General features: G+C 38.4%; 1 protein-coding gene across 3 annotated transcripts in view; it reads right to left on the bottom strand.

Moving 5' to 3' along the window:
* Window positions 1-25,010, bottom strand: part of LOC115441335 (calmodulin) — a 36,610-nt gene extending 11,600 nt beyond the window's left edge. The window contains exons 1-2 of one of the 3 annotated variants that reach the window (XM_030166099.2): window positions 24,584-25,010; window positions 20,052-20,226 (exon numbers count right to left, since the gene is read on the bottom strand). In XM_030166099.2, the coding sequence (XP_030021959.1) occupies window positions 20,052-20,226; window positions 24,584-24,586 (178 nt within the window). In that variant the 5' untranslated portion in view covers window positions 24,587-25,010. Of the gene's footprint in view, window positions 1-20,051; window positions 20,227-20,388; window positions 20,603-24,583 lie in introns of those variants that run through there. The other 2 variants (XM_030166091.2, XM_030166107.1) reach the window with 2 other exon arrangements.
* Window positions 25,011-26,162: the final 1,152 nt, after the last annotated feature.

Below are 26,162 nucleotides of genomic sequence, written 5' to 3'. Positions count from 1 at the left end.
GGGAACATAGTTGGGTATAAACTATCTCAAAATAACTAACATAGACAGAATAACTAGCAAAAGACAGATCGACAGATCGTTTCAATTAATTGTACATCCATCGAGAAGCAAAAGTGAAGAATTAAGATCGCAATCACAATGCCGGCACGTGGTGCAATTATATCGCTGGCGTTGAGCAATCTACCACAATTACAAGCCGAGTGGGAAGTGTAACAATAGAACAAGCCAGACTGGAGATCAGACCGCGACACGCTGAGGAAACCGCTGGCGAAACTTGTAGCAATTTAAGAAACATTCCGTGTTTCCACAATACTTTCACAACTGAACATTTACTACACTTAACGTTTGCAGACTGAAAACAAATTAATAAAAATTACTGCGCTCGTGAGCATGCGGGCAGTAACCGCTTCAGTGCTAACTCTCAAACGATATAACAATTAGAAAAAAATAAGAAACCTTAATATTAAATTAATTCACTGCATGAGGTACAAGGAAATCACGTCCAATAGTACAACATACACTAAGCAGTAGCAACACCAATTAAAACTTCAGATTACAGGTACTACGTTTTCCATCTTTACACATTTAAGCCTTTTAAGCTGTAATATAAACGTTTAAACCAATCCGAAAACATCGAAATTTTAAAGTGTATTTAAAAAACAATTGTAGTACGGTATAAACTGTGCACATAAGCGTGCGTCGCGGGCGGCGCGTCCGACCATTCGTATTGGCGACAAACGCGCTGGCACCGCGCCAGTTCAATATATGCAAATTCATTTATTAAGCCGGCTCCAGCACAGAGTGGTTACGCGGCGTGTCAACACAATCGCGAGCTGATTTGTGTACCATCACCTATTACAACAGTTTACTGCGCCGTTAGTACCACTTGTCTGCGACCACCTGCAAAGTATTATAACTTTGCAAATGTCGCGCGCGTTCAACAAGTGAATCAGTGATGCATTTTTGATGTGATTAGTCATTTGAATTGAATGTTATTGACGCTTATTTACGGTCCATATGTCTTGGGCGATGCATACAATTCGTCCAATTGCAAATTGCATTATCTGTTTAAAATTGCTTACATTTTAAAAATGTTTTTGCTTCGCTTGTGTACTTATGACAGACTTATGAAGAAACAACAGTTCTGATTCTTACAAATTACATTTTAAGTTAATATTGATATATATTTGCAAACTAACAAGCAGACATTACCTAAGCAACTAATTTAAACGCGGAACATTTATATTAAAAAAAAAAAAAAAAACGATGTCGTTCCAAATGTGCGCACGGGCTTCCGTCAATAAAGTCTACAGCAACAAAGTAAATCCCCAATTAGATTAGCTACAGAAGTACGGAGGGTACCGGGCTGCGCGGGCTATATCGGCGTCTGATTCAACACGCAAAGGGCAGAGAGGAGTGCGACAGGCGGCCGACCGCAGCCGCACTGGGTCACGCATTCGCACAATGCGCGAGGGGGCGGCGAGATGCGCTCGTCAATCATTAGCGTGCATTCAGGAGAGCGAGTTCGTTCAGGGGGCGTTCGATGCTTGCTTTTTATGTGAAAGCACTTGGCGGAAATGTTTTACACGGCCACTGTCTCCTGAGTCGCGTATGTAAGCAAATTTGTATATGTACTACTATCTACTACTACAATAGTCTCGAGAGATTTTGAACACACGAGACCATTAATATCAATTTCACGTCACGGTCATGGTTTTTTAATTAATGACGTGATTTCTCGTTCAAATAATTACATATCTGCAAAACGGACTACGGGTTATAACTCAGCAGGATAACTATTCACTTCGTGTTTTCCCTCGGGATATTCCCAAGTATTTCCCTCACGATTCCCAGGTACATCCACCATCTGTCGGTGTAGTTTGGCGACCTACCAAAACAGAAGGGCGCTTGTACGACGCTCCGGCTTGTTTATATTAAATTTATTCACTCAAGTGGCACTTTATTGTGTGTAATAATTCGTTTTCCGCCTCACCTAATAGTATATTAATAGCTCGCGTAGTAGCGGGTAAATTATTTTCGTTTCAACATTTCTGTGTTAGTTTGCGAGGGACAATTAAATTAAATGAGAGCTTCAATCTTGCCGCGTCATTTTGTGAATCACCACAGTTGCCTAAATTAGACCAAATCTCCGAAAGTAAGAGTAATTTGTATCCGATTTTCTCAGCATAAATGGGTCAACTTTACTGTTCTTGTTCGTGGAGTGATCCATTTCAAATGAAGCCATGACTTTCTGTAAAATCATCTAAAGCCGATATTTATTTAGCCGTATAAGTATAATTTTCCGTATCGGCGAGTGCGGTGTGCGCGACATAACCGCAACTTCCTACCAACGCAAAAACTATACCATACAAGCTAATGTTACACCGCGGCGTCGCCCGCAACCGCAGTACTTCCATGTCTAGACAGAATTACTGGCATTAATGAGGTCGAATAGTATGACAGCTTGAGGCGTCGATACGCGAGCTATGATAATAGGTAATTAAAAATAAAAATGACTTTTTTATCTACATTCGTTTAGCTGTTTCTGAGTTTACTTTCAACAAATAACCAAACATCTTCACAAACTTTCGCATTGCATAAGATAAATTATGTTGCTTTCACCTTATTGGTATTTCCTGTTCATATTATTGATTATATGGAAACCGAATAGATATTTAGAGGCGGTACTGATACAGTTTACGAATTCCTATCAACCCATTCTCTTATAGCAAATATAAGAGACGTTTTTAAGCATTCCACAGCGTTGCTTCACGATGCAAACGCAACAACAAAAGTGCTTCTCCAAGTCAGCCGCCAAGAATAACCGTCTCATTCTAGCACGCATCAAATCCACAAAAACGGGCTAAGCCGTAAATCATAATACGTAAATCCAGACCAAAAAACCAGTTTTATGACTCCACATTCTTACTCTCTGATTTCATGTCGGTAAACGTCGTCGCGCGTTCCGAACCCCATCAGTTACGAATCTCGGGTCGTTTGTATCAGATGCCAGCGCGAGACACTGCGCAGACATCGGGAGAGCATTCCTTCACATCAGGGCCGACGTACTTCTTATACTTCACTAATGGACGGCTGTTTGCGAATGTGGTTTTTTGATGGGAAAATGAGTAATGTTTGATGCCAACTGATGATCAACGTTCAACGAAAATCCACAATTGTGAAATTGCATGTGAGAGTGTAGAGGATAGATAATAAAATATGACTATTGTACAGAATTATGTTTCAATATTGGTTATTATAAAGCCAACAAATGAGAAGCACGAAGTGTTATATTCTATAACAGTTATTAATTCATAATGACCAAGTTATATAAGAATTATTTGTTAATTTAAAAACATAATCTAATGCAAAATTACGGTCAAGGTACATATTAGTAATGTAAATATCTTTGTAAGTACCTACATGAAGTTCTCATGGTGTAAGTAAATAATATCACTGAGTTTATAACCTTGCTCCTTCAATTAATATTAATGTAACACATATGTATGCATACATACCAGTTACATAACAAAACAACTTTTATGGTTTTAAACATGTACTAATTACTTTGCGGTTGTTGTTTTGTTATAATATAAGGAAAAAGGAAAAATAATGTAATAATTGGATTGAAAATAACATGACAAATAATGTATGAAATCAGTACATGTTCCTCTAAAACAGGCCTACATAATTCTAATGATCAACACCGTAAATGTCCCAGTTGTATCAATTATACTCTATTCAGACCTGCCTGTACTTCCAGTGCAGTCCCTTCACCGTATTCACAAGAAAAAAAAAACTTACATGGAATGATATACAGATGAGTCAACAGCCTATTACTTAGCAAAGCAATGAACTTAATGACACAACAATAAGGTCCACTACTCCTCGTACGTGTTATGCAGTAGATTGTCACCCGCATCCTGATCAACTAGTGACATATTGCAGACATCCGTCGTTGAACAATTTGTTCATTGAAGAAACTGGAACACTTTTGGCGACGTTTGACTTCCTTTGAGGGATATTTTGACAACGAACAAGATAATGAAGGGACCATTACCAAAGAACTCTTCGCTAAAATATTTTTTACTTGATGGCGAATTAAGAAAATCAATCAATTGATAGACTACTATTACTGGTAATTTTTCTAAGTACACTTGAAATGCCCGATATAATTTCAAATGCTGACTTGAGGATTAAAACTTAGCAAATCTATTTTGTTTCTTCAAAAAGACAATGCTCTAACTAATTGCATTGTAAATTAAATTTATTAATAAAAATCCTCACAAATACTTGATGATTTTGAGAGACGCCATGACAGATACATGCATAGCACACCTAACTAGCTGATGACACGAGCGCGCTAAGTATAGACAAAACAAACCGATGACATTGCAGGCGCATTGACCCAGAGTTTTTACACCCACTTTAATAATATAATGCAACATAGATATATAAATTATATGTATATATTGCCGGGGTAGACAGAAACAAGAACTTGTTTTTAATTGCCTTAGTTGAGAGACAAACACAGGACTTGAACAAACAGCCGAACTCTACCTAGTTCAATAAGACATTCATTCTCCTTGCACGCGGTGGTTGTGAGGGAAAATATTCCATCATCATACAAGGTTAGGCCGGCCGCACGCGGAATGTCGATAGGCTCATCACTCATCGCTCGTCAGCGCATGACATCACCTCCGGACTCGCCTCGTTAAGTGTCCTTTACGCGTTTATCGTTCATACGGAACAAACACACACAAATCGACTGTACAATTTGGGCAATTGTTATCAACCTTCATTCTGAACGGCTGTATCCATTTCATGGTCTATAGAGTAGTCATTATTTATACATGATTGAAGAGATAAGCGTGTCCAATGATAAGTCTGCTCTGTGTTGGTTTATACATTATAATTTTGAATTAACAAAGCACTGGTTCACATTCTATTCATTACTCTGACAATATCCCAATGTTCTATATCTAGTCAAATTACCTAATCGTTTAAGAAAACTACAAGTTTTTAGTACCATTTTGTATACTGATGTGGTTAAATAATCTTTTATTAAAGCAACTGTGGTTTAATTTCAAGGAAAATGAATATTAATTGGAATCGAATTCTGATCACGCATCCGGTGTCCTCACCATGTTTTTCTGTATCCTTAAACCTACAACTACATCAAAATCAGCTATTTTCCTACATCACACTCCAAAATAATTAATATTATAAATGTGAATATTCGTTACAAATAAACGCAAAAACTTCGGAATTAATACTCCTTCAGCAGTAAATGATGGCTCAGTTTTCATCCATTCCGAAATCCAATACCCAAATAGCATCCATTTTGTAAGCGTGAGGTCGGGGCTCGGTGTCGTCACTCGATATTCGGGGGCGGTCGCGGGCCGCAGCAGTTTCGGATCGATATTCGACGCGGGTTGTTTGACCGGCCGGTGGCCTATTTTTATTGTTCTTGGGTTAATGTAAACAGCGCGAGATTTACCGCCCGTTCAGCCACGAACCACTGAGGTTGTGTAGGAAGAGTATAATCCAACGCCGGATTCAACTATTTCTATCATAAATTTTAGGTATTGGAAAGTCAGACGACTAAGATATTTATATTGAAAGACATTGTAGTCAGTACGGTGATACACTTGACCACATTGTATATAGAATAATAGAACCAAACGACCAATATAAATATTAAGCTCAAATACAATAAAACATACATTAAATGGATCATTGCAAAAACAAACTTGAATTAAAGAAAATTGACTTGCTTTAGCATTACAATGTTTCAACCTCGATTGTGGTCTGTCGTGCATTAATGCTCACAAGTCATGTAAAGGCGGTTGTACACGAAGCTGGTATCAGCCTGGACTGTACACGGACAGCTGGTATCATACAAGATTGACCGCTACATGTCCAGCTAGTAAGTACACTCTTCAATAAAAACCGCTGAAGTCTATATGACCGCACCGAGCAACAAACTTGATGTTCAAGCCAGTACATATGAATGCTCAAACTATATCGCTGTAGTATCGCGTGTTATCTTATTTTACAGAATATTTAGATAGAACGTGATTGATTGACTGTAATGCGAATATTTTGTAGTTGATATCTTGTTTTCATTCCTTTTAGCGCTACAATGAATATGCTTACAGCAATATTTCGCGATCGAACGTTCGAAAACCATGAATCAACTGTTCGAACTGTTCGTGTAAAGCCGGCCTATACGATTGTGGACACAAATGAGCAGTGATTGCATTCGCCGTCATCAAGCCTGATTGAAAGCACACCGTTTATTACCCTCAATTATAATGTGAGCTGTATTTCTTAATGGCAGCGATTGGCTAAAGTGCCTACTGGGTCTCAAAGTTAATTGATAAAAAATTGTGAAATTGCCAACCTTTTTATGGTGATTTATATTCTGGTGGATATTCTTTTTTTATAATTGGCAGCTTACGTGGCAAAATATTAAATTTTTATGAGAAAATCTTGATAAAAAAAGAAAGTAAGACAAGTTCATGTATCAATAACCATTCGCTTACCTATTAATTGATATTGCTAACGACCAGCACGCGTCAGACGTGCAACGTCGGCCTATTTTGGAGTTGCGTCAAAGCACTGACGTGAGTCCACCATTTTTGGTCCTTCGAGTCATATAATTCCTAACTAATAAGTCGTATATATCGATTTTTATTAATGACAAGCTTTATAAATAATCCTTATAACTTTTCTACCTATAATATTCCAGTTAAAATTGATGTCATACAAAAAACGTTGTGTGATTAGTGTCACATGTCGTTCAAAAGGGACATGATTATGTAATTGAAGCTAACGGTCGATGCAAATGTGATTGGGTGGCGGCGTGGGTGTCCACATAAGGCTCGACTCGTGCGGCCATCGCGGCGCGGCGTGGTGGCCGAGTGGGCGACGCAATTACACAGACTTGCGAGGCATCGCGGCAATGTCTCCTACGATCCGCGATCGATGAGTCACCAATATAGAGTTAGTATTTTTGATAAAGTGTATTGTTTAAATGTTCTAAAGCCGGTATTTAAACATAGAACGGCTGTGTTTTGATATGAGAGTGTGAATAAAAACAAACTGATTATCGATATACTAAAAATACACCGTGTGAAATCCAATTGACTCATTGCCCTCTCTAACTTTGCGATTGGAATGGAAAATATCGCGAAGATTGATCATGTACGCCGCGAATCGTGATCAACACGCGCATCCTAGTGCCGAAACGGGAAGTACTAATTCGACTAAGTTTGGGTGAACTAAATGCAGTCTTTTCTAAAGCTTGAGTAAGTATAACTCGAATGCGGCTGTTGAGTGGTAAGATTTAACCTAAATTGTAAGTATCATATATTTGGCGATACACACATATGACGAAAAAGCCGCCGCAGTGGCTCGTACTCGTGCCAGAACAAAAAATAAGGTTAAATTGCTGACACCAATCTTTATGTCCGGCTTGATGTTACTTACGAGTGGCTTTGTGTTGTTTTCAGAGACTAATCTCTACAACTCAAGCTCAACAATATTTACTATCGTCCCAAGAATCATAACATATGTGCGATAAAGCCGTCTCTTTGTACGATAACATGTCAAAAAGAGCAAATTTCAAATTTGGAACGTAGAATCGTTGATGTTTTTCGGAGTGTGTTCTTTCATAAAGGACAAATAGAGCATTAAATGAGATTAACTTCAAACTGCTATAAAGTTAAAGCTCGTCTCGAAATTTCGGCGTAGACCGGCTGATGGCCATACAAACTGATTACTGGCAGCGCCTGTTCCCGATCAAAACATCTTATAGACAAGTTCACATGACCGGCTCTATATATAGAACACAGGAAGCAGTTCTCAGGTGAAAAATAGCGAATAAGCGCTGCAAACACTGACGACGTTAATCTAAACATGCGGCGCGAACACGCACGAGGGGGAGATATAGCGCTGCAGCGAACCAACGGGCCGTGAAGCTCGTCCAATTAGACGCCTCGCCACGTGCCCACATCGATCGGGCACTGGGGTGTCACCTGACGTCGCCTCTGTAGCTTAGGGGTGCCTTGTCCCGCCTCATTAAACTTTATTGTTAATGACGACATCCGTTACGAAGCGAGCGTGTAGCCAGTTATGAAACGAGACGTATCGATCATCGCAGTTAGCACCAAGACTAATATTTATTTTAAAGTGGTTTTATAGTCGGAATTCAAGGCATCTTTCCTGATAGACACGCATAGGCCTTACGTATTTAAGTTCGGCTCTGGAACTGTATAAGACTTGAAATTAATTTTTAAAAAAGCATAATTCTTGTTGACAGTTTATAACCTATAGTGTCTCGTATTGTTTTCTTTTAATCCCAGCAAATTACGCAGTTTTTTCATCGACGTTTATACAACTGAAATGTGTCCTCGTGGTACACATTCAGTGCCAGCCGATCTCGCCGTAACTCGCTCCGATATATCGATACGTTCAAGGAGATGCTTTATTTGTTTGTACACGTCAGATCAATGGAACGTTTCCACATATTAGTATCAACCGAACGCAAACTAATAAAATTATCAGCCAACCTAAGATACATGTTGATTTGTGTGTAGACTTTAAACGCGCATACATTCGTTCTTAGTGCATCCTAATCCAATCTGACTACATAGATGTCTTAATTGAAAACATAACATAATTGTTTATTTGATAAAAAAATATTGATGAGGTTGCAAGACACTGGTGATATCTTTTGTCATACAGAATTGAGATCACTACTTAAGAATAGTTATTTTATCTAATAGATCCGAGCTCATCTTACAAAGCGGCGTTTGTAATCGATCCAAACATGAAACATCTTGAATTTCACAAACAAATTGACAATAGAAACGCGATTCCGGCAGTCTGGCTTTCACATTTTTTATTTCGACCCGAGTCACGTGACCACAGTCCAGTCGGGTAATTGGTAACGTAGCCGGTCGAGTTTAACGTTCTAAAGCATTGTTCCGCAAATAGCCCGGTGTCGACGAAGACGCGGCCGCGGTCTCGTTCTGGCGTGTGAACGACATCTTATCGCCCGTCCGTGACATCACCGCGCAAAACTCTTGCCAACTAGAGAACTGTTACTTTGATTTATCGCCTTTTTGTTGTATAAATATTCGGCGCAGTGCGGGATGCAAAGTGCAGTCGCGCCGGTCCCAGTATCGCAACACCAGACGCGCTGTCCGGCCACTCGAAAACTCGTAAAAGACCATTTCAGATGCTTTGAAGTCGGGGTCAACGGTCGGCAGGCGCATCCGTGAATTTCGGCTGACGCCGGCGCCGCGGCCCAGTGGGCACTAGTGTCCTACACGTCAAATCTTTGGCCGGCACATTATTTACGACGAAAATAACGCGCGTATACACGAATAAATTAATTGTTTCTCAGTTTCACCATATGTCTATTCCTTTGACGCTCTCTAATAACATTTGTTCAACTTTTCAATTAAGAATAAGAACTTAACTTCCTCTATTGAGTTAATATATCACCCTATAAAACATTGGCGTCTTTTCACTGTCTGAAGAGGAGAATCATCTTGAGTTATGATAAGATTGCATTACAATACTCGCTCATACGCATTCGGTAAATTATCCTTTTGACACTGATTTCTGCGCAAGCGCTGGTGACTGGAGATCGGACGGGCGGTGATGGGTGGCAGACACGTAAACATTTCACTATACTACACCGGTTTATTGTCATCACTCGCTGCGGTCACGAGCGAGGACATCACTAGGACCCAATCTATATTTGGCCAGCGTACACCTGGAGACGACGCGTATTAGCACAGTTTATTATCGTGTTTATGGAACTTAAATAAAGTTGATAAGTAGGCTTGTGTTTAAGTATTTTAGAGCTCCATAAAACTCTAATTTTATAATCAAAAGAAAATACTCGAGTATGCTTGAGCAATGACCATTTCTACAAACAGCTTGTTCGAAGCCTGTGAACACGTAGCGATATAAAGCCAAACACGGGGTTCATTTGTACTCAATATGGGCGATGTTTGCCAAATGGCGGAGCAGTTGGAATCGAAACCACCAGTCATACCATTAAAATCAAATACTAATAAATTTTACGATCATTCGACTATTCTACAAAACGGCTAGATATAACAGTGAAATGCCGTGCGCTCTGGGCGTAATAATGATTTTAGTTCGCGGCTAAAACTTAAGGAAAATGTTAAATTTCAAACGAATTTCTTGAATATATTATAAATATTATTATAACCTAACCTAACCCCAGACTTGACATTCAGCTACTTATCTTTAGATCTTGCTCATTACGGGATTGATTGTTTTAGTTTTAATGCAGCATCATCTAGCGGCACACGCACGAATGACTTTCGCTTGCATGCCAGATAACTAATTATAATTACAATGCAAACTAGGCAATGCACGCCATGGAAGCTCGTCCGATTTTCATCGGTCAACAAAAAAGCGTAAGGCAATAACGTCATATAGACTACACAATACAATCCAGGTGTTTAACAAATAGTAAAAATCCCACATTTCTTTGCTAACCGATCGAATGCGGATCATTACCGGTTTCGCAACTAGATCAATAAGGCGATATGACGAATGTCTATTAAGTCTATTCTCGCTTATCACACATACTTAAAATGGGACGTTTAAAACTGGCATCCTATAGCCGATATATTTATATTTGTGCGTAGGCAACTAATTAAAAACAGCTGTAAACATTCATTACACACGACGCTCGTCTAAAGCGCGAATTCTGTATGAACTAAGAAATATGCATTCCCCGTGATTTTTAAACAAGGAATCGCAAATCGTTAGGAATTTAACGTTTTCTATGATCTCAAAATTTCACGTGGAATCTAAATTTATACAAAATACAGCCCCGAACGAAGCGATCAGTGAGTTGTATACGCTGATTCCACGAACTTGCCTCCTGCCGGCCCGCCAGCTCGGATCTGGCAATTGTTTCGATATTTAATATTTCCTAGACATAAAAGCCGGGTTCGCGCCGGCGCACTCTTGTTTTAGTAATATGACTACATTTCTTACTCATAAAGAAACTATCCGATGTGGTGTTTTTTAGAACAGCCGTTGTTTCACAAACCATCAAAAACAATTTGGTATTATTTTTTGTGTATTTTACAAATATAATGATACAAAATAATTAATATTTTAGATATTATTATAAATATTTTAGAGCTAAAGTATCGTGCGTTCGTTACAAAACTTTAAAGACAAATAAGCGATGTTGAATACATCATGATTGAACCAGTATTTGTTAGAATTTCTGAGCTATTAAGCTTATATCGCGTTAATAATGTGCGAAAGCTATCGGCTCACGCCCCAGAACCTGCGAGAGAGCGTTCATTCCTCTCAGAACTGATCAACCGATGGATTTATAGCCGCCTTTATATTTTATGACTGAACTACCGTTAGTAATGATGTATTACAGTTAGGAAACATGTGTCGCTAGTTTCACCGTTGTCTTTTGCACATACAAGTTGACGCCTAGCCTGTATTCCCGAGGTAGTCTAATATACACTGTTCACACTAATCTATTTTAACGAGCACACTACCCACACAGCAATAGCAAAGGGTCTACATAAACTTATTCCTGGCGGCTTTCCGTTATGTAGAAATTATATAGAATCTAACTATCATCAGAACGGTTTGCAAACTGTATCAAATGTATATGTATCATAGGTTTCGGAAAATTTCACCATTCGCCAAAGCCACACAGCAATCATACAAGTTCATTTCTACAGCAACAACCATCACTAATCGACAAAAAAATCCCGGTATCCTGTCGTGCAGCATCACAACAGCTATCGTGGCGGCAAGCAAGCGGCCGGCAGTCGTTATCAGCGTTGTTTCCCGCCGGCCGCGCCGCGCTGGTTGCTGACCGCCGCTAATGGTCAATTGTTAATTAAATTAACGGCTATAGGAATATTTTTTGTGGAAAATTTTACACGTGACATCAATAGAAACTGTTGATTAGGACGGCAAATGGCAACATGGCTCGCCCGTTTATGAACACATTGGGCCGATTGCTTATCTTTGTTAACAGAAAAATAAAACGGACAGTGATAAATAATACGAATTAATATCCTTTCACAGCAAACACAACAGTCATTATATTATGCCGATGTTGCATATTAAAATTTCGATCGATGTGAAGCATTCATGCTTCTAATTCTTACCGCACGATATATTGAACATAAGACAATTCTAAAAGTATAGCTATTATGGTCTCATTTAATTTCGCAATAACGTTCGTTAATGGTCACCGGTACCGGATATACCTCCATTGTAACGTGTATGGGCAGTCCTTAGGGAGCAGACGAGAACCGGCCATAGAGAATACATTTGGCAAATCGGCTCATTGTTAAGAATAATAAAGAACACGAAACGAAAATCGTTTTAAATAGGTACGTAACCGAAGTAAGTTCGTAGCAAATTCAGTTAAAAATGAAATTCGATTTAAGACGCAGACTCCCCATTCTCCCCTACGCTATTCGTGAACCAAATTTCCCACGGGAGCTGCTACACAAAAGCACGAAACCCGGCGAGCGGACACAAAACAACGTTCAGCTCTGGATCTTTTGCACAAAACCGCATTGTGCCGCCAGCAGTGACACAGATAAAGCTCAGTGGAAATTTTGCCAAACGACCGATTAGATCACCAATTATCTGATAAACGACAACCTAGGGACTTGCAACACCGTCGGGGAAATTTTAAAATAGTGTTACATGCATCCTTGAACGTGAACAGTGACGTAGCAGAAACATCGATATTTATCAACATACGATAATGTCGATATCGAATAACTGTGGCAGCTATTTATAATTTTATCACGAGTAATAATCGATAATGTAAAAGTATAATTTAAAATTTATTCTATAGTGTATTTTTTGTAAATATATACATATGTAACTAGCATTTCCCATTGTATTAACTCGGCAAACCAAGGCCAAAAAACAAACAGCTTACATCGGAGCAACGAGGCTGTACGAATCGCGTTCCTTGAGCACAATACCTGTGAGACAATTGTTAAGTGCGTCTCGTCGGCTGTTTGCACGACGGTTATTGCGCCTCGAACCGGTATCCGAGCGTATTGTATTACAGCAGCTAGGATGCCATTGTTGTGTTAATTAGCGGACATCGCGCATCACACGGGCCTATTGTTCGCGCCTCGTGAAACCAACGCGAGCCAGTCGCTATTGTTATGGAGGCACGTTTGCACAAATAGGCCGCGCCGTGGCTTAGGCATTGCATGATGTGAAAGAGTGTATTGCTTTCAGAAAATCTGTTAAACATGTTAAATTGTTTTTATTACACATAGATGAAGTTAAGTATAACATACGAAAAACATGAAAATATGATAACCGAAAATGTATACAAAATATCTTATTGTTATAAATAGATATTCTGATTCTTCTTTGATATTCCCACTGAATGATGCTTTGTTCAAATTTCAGTATAAATTGTTAGAACTACAGTTTACTAATCAACTAAACATACATTATCAATGTTATTAACATCAAAGAACTATCAAAAACTAATTATTTACATTGCAAGAGTGTGAAAATGTAATGTTTATCAAAACCAAATTTAGAACGGATTCACATTGCGCGGGTATTGACTGTTTTTAATCAGTTCGTTGTTTTAATTATACAACGATTACGGGTATAATTACAAAAAAAAAATAGCGTACTTTTCCTTAATAAGCTGAAGGTATTTCACGGATTGAATCAGATAAAACTTGTGAAACAAATAACATATTTTTTATATATTTTTATAATATACAAAAATTCATTACCTATTTAAAAATTACGAAATGCAAGTCTAGCGAGTTCATAGCTATCAAAGTATAGCTGCAGACCAAAACTAGTATTCAATACGCGTGGTAGACCTTAATATAGGTTAATTGTGCGGCGTCCAAACAAAATAAACACAAAACAACATTAGCACAAGTGTACAAACACACATCGAAACTTCAAGACACGTTTCCCGCGCGATCCGCACTTGTGAAAACAACTTTACGCGATGATTGAGATTCTTCTGCACAAGTACACATGTACAAGTGAATATTGCTTGTGTGACCTTCATGGATAATGATTTGATGACTGGAACTAGAGGCCTCAAGTTCCGAATTACTGGTGGGGTACCTACTCACCAACACCTACACAGTGTTTCATCGCGGCATAACGACATTATTCTGAAAATTTCCAATGGGAGTAGTTATAGCCAGTAGAAGAAGAAAGAAGCGGCGAAAGCCTAGTTGGTCGTGGAACGGACTGCGAAGACGAATGTCCGCAGGTTCAAAACATCGTGAGGAAACCTGCACTTCTGAGAAGTTCTCTATAGGAATTTCGAAGGTGTGTGAAGTCTACCAATCCGCACTAGGCCAGCGTGGTGGACTAAGGCCTAATCCCTCTCAGTAGTAGAGAAGGCCCGTGCTCAGCAGTGGGCAAGTATATAATACAGGGCTGATATTATTATTATAGCCAGTAGACTTAATAGAATCGTTGATAAAACCTTACTACATATTAAACACTGGTACTTGTTTGACAAAACTTTCGCCGTAAGGCCACGAAGGTCGATGACCATTCCAAAATTCAAATGACGAGTAATATCTCCATTACATGTACCAGATTATTCTAACAGTGAGGTGCATTATAGCTCAAATGTCCCCAGCATAGACTGCATTATTATCTATATGTATGTACATGGTTCCGCCGTCTGTGGGTGGATTGATAAACGCACAATGTCACGGTCAGCCGATGTCGCGTCTCAATCTATTTGTAAACAATACCGTTTGAGACGGCACACTGGCAGTTTTATTACGCTCAAGTATAGGAAAGTATGGAAATGCAGCTCTATATTTCAGCGAGACGAGCTAGCTATGTGTTTCATGGTTTATGGTATTAATATGTCCATAAAGAATAACAGTATAAGGAACTAACATAATATTGTACTGCACTCGTCATTTTAAAATAATATCAGAATATGCTAAGTCCTTCAAACGGGACACAAAAGTACTAGCACAATAGAATTAAACAAACGAACAAGCTTCAAACAGATTTAAAATAAATTCAAGCTTATTTCACCTGCTTTTAGATTGAATTTACTGAAATAGTTCTAATAAAAACGTCTAACAAAACAAGCACTGCAATCTCGTCAAATTACCGATAGAAACTAGTGTAGCGATATTAACGCCTTTGGAATTGCCTTCCAGATTGCCTGGGTTAGATTTTATGGAAATTGAACTGTTAAATAATGTAGCACGATCGTAGACTAGTGCAATTACTTTGGATACATTTTTCTAAGGTGTAAATATTTCCTCTTAATAAGATATCTAAAACCCATACAAAGATTCAAGTCTTGTGCTGTAGCCTGTGGGAACAAGAACTAGCTGGTTTCTCCAATCGAACTGAAGCCAAACATGCGGCTCCTGATTTCTCTGCCTATATATTATTCGCCGCGCCACGGAGGCAGTCCAAACTGGTGCATAAAGTGGTGAAACTCGACATTTCCAAATTTATCGCGTTCTTTACCGCGTACTACGTTTACATAACTTTCATAAGTGTTAAATGCGACAATCTTGTACGAAACTTTTTTATAGCCTCTTATTTTAAATTCATAAATGTCTACAATTGTACTATATTTTTATCCACATTAGTTAATTGCCATTTTTTTGTTTGACGATCTATACTAAATTAAATAAACTATACCAACCACTCATAATATTTATTATGACGAATTACAAATAGAAAACGCACGTATAAAGTCATTCACATTGAAATCACATGACGAATAATATTTACGCGACGCAAGCAAATTTAAACAATATACATATGTCTCGTACTTAGTTCATAATCTGTACACACATTGTACAGCAAACAGTACGTCTTAAAGCCTGTTAGTAGGTACATGGGCGGCACTTCACTGAAGCCGAGGTATATCGCGCTATGTGCTAAATTTCATAGGCAGAGATCGATCGAAATATAAAAACAGTTGGAAAGTATAATCACTCTTGTTCTATTTGGAAAAATCTCGCGTCAAATAAATAATTATTTTTCTACTTGTGACATACCGTAATTTTTTAGACCTAAATCGTGCAAATGCCCGCGGGTATACTGGTTTACATACATGTATTAACCTCGCCGCCTATACCGCTTGAGTACCACGTCTGTTTGCGCACGGCTTTATTGTTTCGCTCAACAAACAACACTATCAGTGGCATAGTTTAATTTTCCTGGATACGAGTGTTTGTCGAGAGATACTTATAGTTTCCTCCCTGTATATACGTATTACGTATACTTAAGAGTATTGTACAAGTCAATTAATTCGTAATACGTATTCTGTCACTTCGGGTACTTTAAAATGAAACACTGCAATGATGCTTGGACTATTATCATGAGGGCTATTCAACGAATTACAAGGAAGTTAATGGAAAATCAGAAAAAAGTTGATAAATCAATGGAATATGGACACTATTAGCTAAATTTATATCCATGCTCAGGTTAGTATTGTCTCCAATTAATCTATTTCGTTTCATCCAATAGTTTTAAATTCTCACGTCAACGTAACAAATTATTCATTCAGGCAAGCACAATGCCAACTCTAGTCTATTATTATTAAAATCTGATAAATTATACTTTAATTATAGATTATATTTTAATTGTCACATAAATCTATATATTACTCTCGCTATTATTATTTATATTATCAGACCTTACAAGGTTATTGGAGCGTTACTGTGCTGAATTAATTGTAATTTATGAGCGAAAATGTACGACGGTGAGTAAAAACTTAACACAACCAAATTATCTGAATATGGGAAAGAAATAATTACAATAAACAGCAATAAAATAGTGGACGGAAAATTAATTCGGAATAGTTGAATGAGTTATGTTGGATAATGACATTATTATTGGAAGTGTGTCAATTAACCACAAACAAGCTAGGCATACTAAGCAGGAAGGACATTCATGTGCATATTTAATCAATTATTCACGTACACAATTGTGCACAATAAATGGGTTTTATTAAACTTGAGTGTTATATTACATGTTTATTATTTGTTTACAATGTAACATATTCACGGTATTAAGTATATTAGTACACATAATGTAGATAATTACTGACGTCACGGTACGTGTGATATGTTAAGAATAAATATATTCAATTAATATCTAATTCAGAGACCAAGTGCAGAACATAATATTCTGTGTATTGTTACATTTCTAGTATTTTACGATGATCAGTAATCTTAGATAATATTTTGCAATTGGAAGGCTGTATAAATTAAAATTCTTTTGCCTAAATACTCTCGTACAAATATTTAAAAATAGAACATAATGGAACACGTGAATGCCATTAGCTACAATGCAAACAATGATGCAATAAAAAATCTAGAAACGTTTACATTATCTACGACCGGTATATCTATTGCTTTCAAGAAGTATAAACTATGAATGTCATATTTCGTATTTTTTCCACAAATTCGTTAGTATCGTGAGTTGCTCTTTCAGTGTCGGTTCTAAACAAAATTAGAATGTTAAGAGCGAGTTGCTAGGACACGGTCAGTCAACCTTGACTTTGTCATTGCACTGTACGCTAAACGAGTTATACTGTCGCAATATATTTACATGAGATACCTACGCTCTAGATAAAAATATAACACTATTGTTGTATTAATGTTTCTAAAATTTATTATAGGCTTTTTGATTATTCTTTTTAAATAAAATTATGGAAACAGTCCTGCCGATAACACCTGAAGTGTTTTAAACCTTTATTTTAGGTTGTAGCTCTTGGAAAAACTAATGAGGAAATTCGAAATGCAGAAGTTAACTGCAAACATTAACTAACAATTTCAGAAACTGTACGCGATTAGATCCCTCGTTTAGTCGTATAGGAATTTCGAAGATGTGTGAAGTCTACCAATCCGCACTAGGCCAGCGTGGTGGACTAAGGCCTAATCCCTCTCAGTAGTAGAGGAGGCCCGTGCTCAGCAGTGGGCAAGTATATAATACAGGGCTGATATTATTATTATTTATTTATTAGTCATATAAGACCTGCACTTATTGTATTGATATTGTAATTATTGCACGCATTGTTACAGAATTTCGAACGGTTTCGCAACTACCTCGTCACAAACTATACGCGTTACCCGGAACCATTTAAACCTGGCAACTGGATACCGTAGAAATCCAAGTAAACCCAGACTATCATATCGGTCTAATCTGATAATCTGTGCAATATACTCGGTAGGTATATTGTATTTAATTATGGAAGCAGGACAGAAGGCAGCAGGCGGCGGGCGGGGGGCGGAGGGCGAGGGACCGGCCACCTCGTTATCAGCGCGCCGAGCTGATAACATTCCGATTACGTGGCATAAGCGATGCGAACACAACGCACCGATACTGTTGTTTTCATTTACTTTCCATGGTTTCAATTATTTACTTTATTTTTTTACCTTGCGTTTGTTAGCCTGGCTAGGGACGGCTTATACTAACACACGGGACTTTCGGGTGAGCGCTTTATACGCTCGCAACCCATGAAAATTTAGTGACCATGTTTTCCTTCGAAAGACATGATAGTGTGATTTTTGAACATAACTTGCCGTGTGACACTGCATGATTTAGGTAATATTATAATATTGACGAATGTTATTCTACAAGGATACACATATCTGAAATTTATTGTTCATATTTCTAGGTAACAACGAATAATGTACGGGAAAAACCGATCGAAAACATCAAAGTAATATAGATAATAATTTGAAATAACCGCAATACATTCAAGAAACTTGCTCGTTACCTGTAAATACTTGTACTTGAAAACGGATCGACATGTTACATCACGAGATCAAAAATAGAATTTCACTAAGTTCTTAAAACCACATCTTATTCAGAGCCTCCATTGTTAGTCTGCGTAGCTTCAATTTGAAATATAACTAAACATATTACCACACCAGATTTGTTATACATATACAAAACAGCATGTGAAATTATTGTAAAACTTTATCCTTAATATCAAAATTAATGTCCAATATTATTCCTTATCATTCCCCACATAAGTCTAAATAATGGGTGCTATAAAACCGTCTTTACTTGTTCCTATGCGGCTTACAGTTGACATAAAAAATCCCGGGAGCAATAAAACCCGAGCCCATTTCGCGCACGGCGAGTACGTGACTCTATTTCCGAGACCAACCGACGATACGGAAGTGCCATTTCGGTTTACCGTTTGAATTTGTTCGCCAAATATTAATCATTACATGAATTTATGACTCTTGAAGACGTTATGTAGGTATATTGCAATATTTTTGAGAACCTCCATTACTTTTTTATTGCTGTCGAAGGTAGACTAACTAACGACCCACGTGACAGTAAGTGGTTACCGTTGCCCATAGACGGCGGCAAGGCCGAGGGCACAGCTAAACTGCTGCTGCCTACCGTGAAAAACTTTTTTGAACATTGAGTTATATCTACCTGTCACATCTTAATTAAAGGTAACCCCAATGGACAAAGAAAGCAAAAGTGAAAAGTAGCCTTATAATGATGTTGCCGCGCACGTTTGTTACGATTTCTCATAATTAAAGAAATAACATGAAAATTGTAATAAGACAAAAAAGCTTGTAAAAAGACACACTGTACCACCGATCGTACAAAATATTATCTATTTTTTATCAATCTTATCCAAGAGTGTAACAAAAAGCCGATTAATTTTGATTACCAACACCGCTTTATGATTATAATCTTTAAAAATATCTAATCCGATTATAATTTTAATTTATAGCCACATTACGTGTTCCGAAAGCTTACCTCACTATGTATAAGGAAAATGTATACTTTTGAAATTTACATATCACTTAGAAGCACAAATGTATATGTAAATTTCAAACATCAAATACCTCGTGTTAAACATTGGTGAGTTAATGACTGAAAGCTATTTTCTGCAAATAGGAGCACGATATCACCTTTAAGTGCCTTTAAAAGCACGTGTATTTTACATGTATATTAGGCCTAGTACTCACCGTCAGCATCAACCTCGTTGATCATGTCCTGAAGCTCGGCTTCTGTGGGATTCTGTCCTAAGGATCTCATCACGGTGCCCAATTCTTTGGTCGTGATGGTGCCATCGCCGTCTTTGTCGAACAGTGAGAACGCCTCCTTGAACTCGGCGATCTGTTCCTCTGTCAGTTGATCGGCCTGGAACACAGACAAACGGACGGACGCGTTAGCATTTTAAAAACAATCCAGCACACAAAACCATCACTGCAAAAATAACTATTGTTTAGAAAGTAGAATGAAAATTTCTAAGGTCATTATTAGTTTCGTATCACTAATTTTAAGAATACGAAGGAGACGTACAGCCATGACGACCATCGTAGTCAAGTATCCAACGCAGAAGGGTGTCTGAACGGCGTACGCGGCTACACGAGTACACGCCGCGAATGATAAGATAGCGGGTAGATTACAAGTAATTACGGCCGGCTGACACGTCACAATGCGGCAAACGCAACGCCAGATACAAAATACTGCATTGGAAGTTATCGGTAATATAAGTGTCGATAATGTTTATGGCCGTACTAATAAATCAATTTTGCTAGTCCCGCTGGCCACGTCACGCTTCGCTATTTAGTGATGATAGGTACTCCTCGTAATAAGTCACGTCTGCGTCCCTGAAGGTTGTAACTAATGCTAAGATTCGTAGATATCCTTCAATTGGACAAACCTATCGCCATATTACGTACAAGTTTCGGACAACACGTGTCTTGAAACAAACCCTCAAAAATGTATTGCCTAATCTTAATTCACTTCGAAACTGATTGCTATCGGAGCATCGAATGTGGGTCACCTGCATCAGTGTAGGGACGATTCCATTGGACCGTAACGGGAATAAATAATAATAAAGTAAGACATTTTCCTCTGTAAATGCAATTTTTCAAAAGGAAAGATCTGTATTTCCTTGTAATTGGCAAACCCTGGCAAGCCGGAATGCAGTCCTGTGTTTGTTCAATATTATAGATTTCGCAAGGACGCGGCATTGAAAACAATCTTTGAACTTGATTATCTTATGCTTTTATTTATCGCTTTAATGTCATTTAATTTAGGCGCTTTATTGCGATAACTTTTTGTTATGAAAATACTGATAGTATTATCAGCTTAAATCAACGTAATATAGTTGCTAGTTTTGCGAAGATTTTTTGATCGGCCTGTACTCACTTCACCCCTGTATCCCACGCTTAGTTTTTTAAAAAGAACTATGACATCAGGAATAACAGACATTTCGATTGTTGTCTACTAGTTATCTTGAATATTTATAAGTGGTCTTAAGTCAGACGCGAGTGACATCACTATAGTTCTGAGGTAATACGAGTCAGAGAGTACAGAATACATGAAGTGGTAATCTGGAATATATTAACTAATCACAAGTTAGTATCTAAAGTATCATGACGACAGGACGGTTTTGTGCAAGTTGTAGGTATAGTACCAAAGCAAGTATATGAACAAAGTTGGTGTTATGACGAAAATATTCAAATTGATAATCTACAATGAGCAAAATTTGCTTATAATCATTTTCATCATTCAATGATTATTTAAAATACAAGATTTATCAAAGTGTTATCGGATTATTATAATTTCGTTCATGAGTAGGTATCTAATCAATTTCCCTAATATTCAACTTTTTAATTATGAATATTACAAAATCTAGAACAGGTTTCTTTTTTATATAATGGGCAAAAAAGAAATATCATATGTATGGCCAATGTGAAGATAGTAACTTCATTCCCCCTCTTTATATTTTCCGGCACTTTAAAAATGTAAAACAATAGCTACGCCGCGCCGTTCGTGACTAACTTCAGAGCAATTTACTTTTTGCGTAACATTCCAATGTTCGTAAATCAGAAACCTTTTAAAAATATAAATTCTAGGTTTCAAAAGCAGGTACGCTAGCTATTCTGGTCCCACTTAGTCCGCTAAACGCGACGCCTGGCGAGGCTTGACATGTTTATGTATGAACGTAATGGATTGCCTAACAATAACACGGAACAAAATATTCGCACGACTTTTTTTTAGCACAAATGTTTACAAGCTGCACTTGGCGCTGGTCTTATTGATCTGGCGATGGCGTAATTAAGATGATAAAATAATGTAAGATCTAGAAATTTTAATTTGCATGTCCACTGACTAAAAATGTATCTTTTTTTAATTCATATGACAATGGACTTGTCCTTGACATATTATTTTAGTTTCTGGGTATTCTGCAAGGCTTAAACCAATGAGGAATGCGAAGTATTATATCAAATTATAAAAAAAAACTTATCACAGATCCTTCATGGTCTTAATAAATATGTATATCACTATAGATCTGCAACTCAGATATGTGTAATTTGAAGTATAATACAAATATTTTCTTTTTAAATATAATCCTATATATTTTTCATCTCCACAGATAACAAAATTAATTAACGCTTCCCTACTACCTCATTAAACACCAATGACTCACATATTTGGATATAACCAGGGCAGAGCTGACATCATTACAATTTTACATGATTATGAAAAATCTATGTTATGTCCATCATACTTTGTTATCTGACAATGGTTTTTTCTCAGATTACCTTGACTTGCTAGTTAGGTATATTACATTAGTTGCATTGTGTATAAATAATTTGTGTATTAAAATGATTTGGAAAACATTTGTCTATCTCAGATTACTGTTTTTAACTCTTGCAAGACAGCATAGATCTGTATTAATTAATACATATAGCATAAAAGCACTAATCTGGGCCACTAACATGTGTAATTCAAAATGGACTTAATCATAATGACAGGTAGAAATGTTATCAGACTAGGACTTTGGAGATATCCTTGGCTACATTTGATACCTACATTTTAATCGCTTTGTGCAAAACTTCAAAAATTGTAAAAAAATACTTTGAGTACTTTATAGGACGCATTGTGAATTTATATGTATCTTAATATATTCTGTTACCTATTCTGATCCATTTCCTTTATGTTAGTTTTATTGTATTTTTCAATGTTTCTTTGTTCTTGGTCATTGTCTTAGATTATTTGCAACATTGAATTATATTATTAAAAAAAAATCAAATAGGTACTCATAAATTTTGTTCAATGTACAACAATTGAATACTCTTTCATTATCTTGATTACATCTAAACCATTGCTTTTCACCAATTTACAGCAACATGATTTAAAATACTAAGTATTTATTTTAAACTATCTTTCATTTTTCATTATTATTCAATAACATAAATACTTTATGAAGACCAAATTTTTTTTCATATATTGCAAAGTTCTTGTCTTAATTGGTGTCTCAATTGCTAATTAAGTTATTAGTACCATACCAATGTTCAATACAAATTCTGAATAGAGGATTGTTTGTGATTTTCCTGCTATAACACTATAGTCTACAAATGTTCTGTGAATGTAAAATATTGGTCATTACAGTCTATTGTTCTAGAGTGCAATTCTTCTGGTTACTGCCATTAATAGAACCATTCATTTCACATGTTAATTAGTATGGAATTATCAACCTATGTAGATTCCATCAGTCTTTAGAAAATGAAATCTTGTTTCTCTTGCATAACGAAAATACACAAGAAAACGTATCAACATTTTGAGGTTATATTTTATTTGGATGACAGATAACAGAATTTTGCAGCAACTTACGTGTGACAACGTTGATCTCTATGACTAACACTAATCGATGCGAAGGAGCATCGTGCTGCTTAACATAGCATGCATTATAATAATCTGATGATGTCGACAGTGCATCGGGTTTGCGTCTTTACAAAACAATCGAAAATATACGCAGAACGAAACGACTTTATGTGATGACGGTTACTCGGAATACAAGGAATCATCGAATGCCGTTGATTGTACATTGGGGTCCGGTGCAACGCGAATACTCATTGGATACCGGTAGGAAAACAACAAATGTTTGCACAAGATATTACGGAGGGCGACCGAATATATTACCATTGTTACAAGCTGCCCGCAGCGACCGGCGAAGAAATACAACACGTCTACCGAATTGCGTATGAAACATACGAGCGAGCGTAGTGATGAGTCAACGGGCGTTTGACAGCAGCGGCCGATCGATCCGCCGCCGCTCCCAACCCATGAACCACTTGTTTAACGCGACCCGGAGCTCTGCGCCATCTTACACCATCACCGTTTTACCGGCCGCTCGGCTACCAACAAATCAACCGTCAACGTCACGGCACCGGCAACACCTACGAGACTATGGCGACGGACGTTTCTCGAGCCCTGGTAACGGTCGCACGTTAAAATCTTAAGCCAGCTAGCACAGGGATATGTCTCAACGGCTCCTTATCCTTCGACATCGCGTCGACGTCCCGGCTCCGGGAACGACGTCGATCCGCAATGCGGCAAAAAACGGCCATCACAATAATATAATGGAGGCCGTCATCACTATAAACACCGATGCGTCGCGGAACCGAAATATGACCGGCGAAAGGAAGGTAACGATAGCCCGAATGCACTCCCGACACATCGCAGCAAAAACGGCACTCACCATCGTAGATTAACTTGGATTATCTGGAGCTACACTAAAAAATCACAGACTACGCCGCAAAAGCGACCGCACGGACCGACGGTTGAAACGATACTGCCGCCCTCTCTCGCGCGAGCGGCCGCGCCGGGAAACTCGCGACCGCGATTCGCTACGGGTTCGGGCGCGAATCGTTCCGAATCGACTACTCGATGCGTCGCACTCTCATATCCGTGTTCCAAGCGCAGGGGGGCTCGTGTCACTCGACCGGAGGCGGGAAACGTTCAAACGCGAGTTTCGCGGACTTTCAAGTCCATGTCTCGGGACGCACGACAGAGGATTAAATTTGATCCGCAAAGGATAGTCGGTTTTATATCGGGCGGGTGCGGCGGCGTGGAGCGGAGTTCGGCGCGCGCCGATTGGCCGTCGCGCACCTGCAATGCGTCACTGCGGGGAGCCGGCCCCGGAGCCGCCGCGCCGCGCCGCCAAGCGCAGCGCTCGCGCGGTCCCGCTCGGCGCTCGCTGGCGGCTCCGTGCCCGACGCCCGACGCCGACGCCCGCCGTCACCCGCTGCCCTAGTTCGCGGTCGGCGTTGAGGGCGCGCCGCAGTGCCGCCCGCAGACGCCGCGAGCCTCGCCTCGCGCTAACGAGATAGCGCGGGCTTCCCGCCACCACCACGCACCACGCACGGCGCACTGCCTCACAACTAACCCTCCGACCTTTATGTTATGCGTACTTTTTACAGTGGCTTCTATCGATGCCTTCCTAGTTCCTGGAATGTTGCGGCCTCCAAGTTAACACTTCCTACTTCGACCCTACTCTATGCGATAAGCCAATAAAAACCCTGAATACTTTCCTTTGTATTGGCTTGTAACCTAGTTGTTAATGGGCATTGTGCAATGCGAATGACAAACTATAGAGAAAAGTTTGGTCAGTGTAGGTATAAAAGACCGTTACAAGAGGGCCACACGTGGCGTGCGATGTCAACGGCAATAATTTAAAGCATGGCTACGGTTTAAGCCTATTGCAGTCCACAACATTAAAATTTTGTTGTATATTTTCTGCCAATAGTGGCTATTTCACCGCAAATTAATACATAATAATATGTATTGTATTAGTACTTTAAACACTGTTTATGAAACTACCCACAAAATTAATATTTTAATATGAAGTTCACCATCTTCATATTATGGTTTATCAATTTTAAAAGTCGATAACTTCTTAGTCATGTAGGAGACATCTATCGATTTTATTGTAGATGACTACCCGTTTGAATGAATGTTGCCTTCGGCGTAGCACTAGATGGCGTAGCTGTAAAAAAATAATTCGACAAACGGAACTGGTGCAAGATCGATTAATAAATACTATAGCTGTTGTAATAAATCAAGAAGTTTGGAAAAAGCGATACAGACACGGTCCCTGAACCTGGACCCTGATTGTAATAAAATTATCAATAAACGATCCCAATCAATTTTTTTATCTATCTTAAAAATAGATCAAACATAACAATGTCTTTGGGACAGGACCTCTTAGTGTTGATCGACCTTATTGTGGACTTATGGGTGTAGCCAGCTTTCAATACAGGGCGAGAGTGAACTGCATT

The sequence above is a fragment of the Manduca sexta genome, chromosome 19, assembly GCF_014839805.1.
Source record: "Manduca sexta isolate Smith_Timp_Sample1 chromosome 19, JHU_Msex_v1.0, whole genome shotgun sequence".
Classification (NCBI taxonomy): domain Eukaryota; kingdom Metazoa; phylum Arthropoda; class Insecta; order Lepidoptera; family Sphingidae; genus Manduca; species Manduca sexta.
Note: the sequence above shows the minus strand (reverse complement) of the source record. Positions and strands in the feature narration are given on the sequence as shown.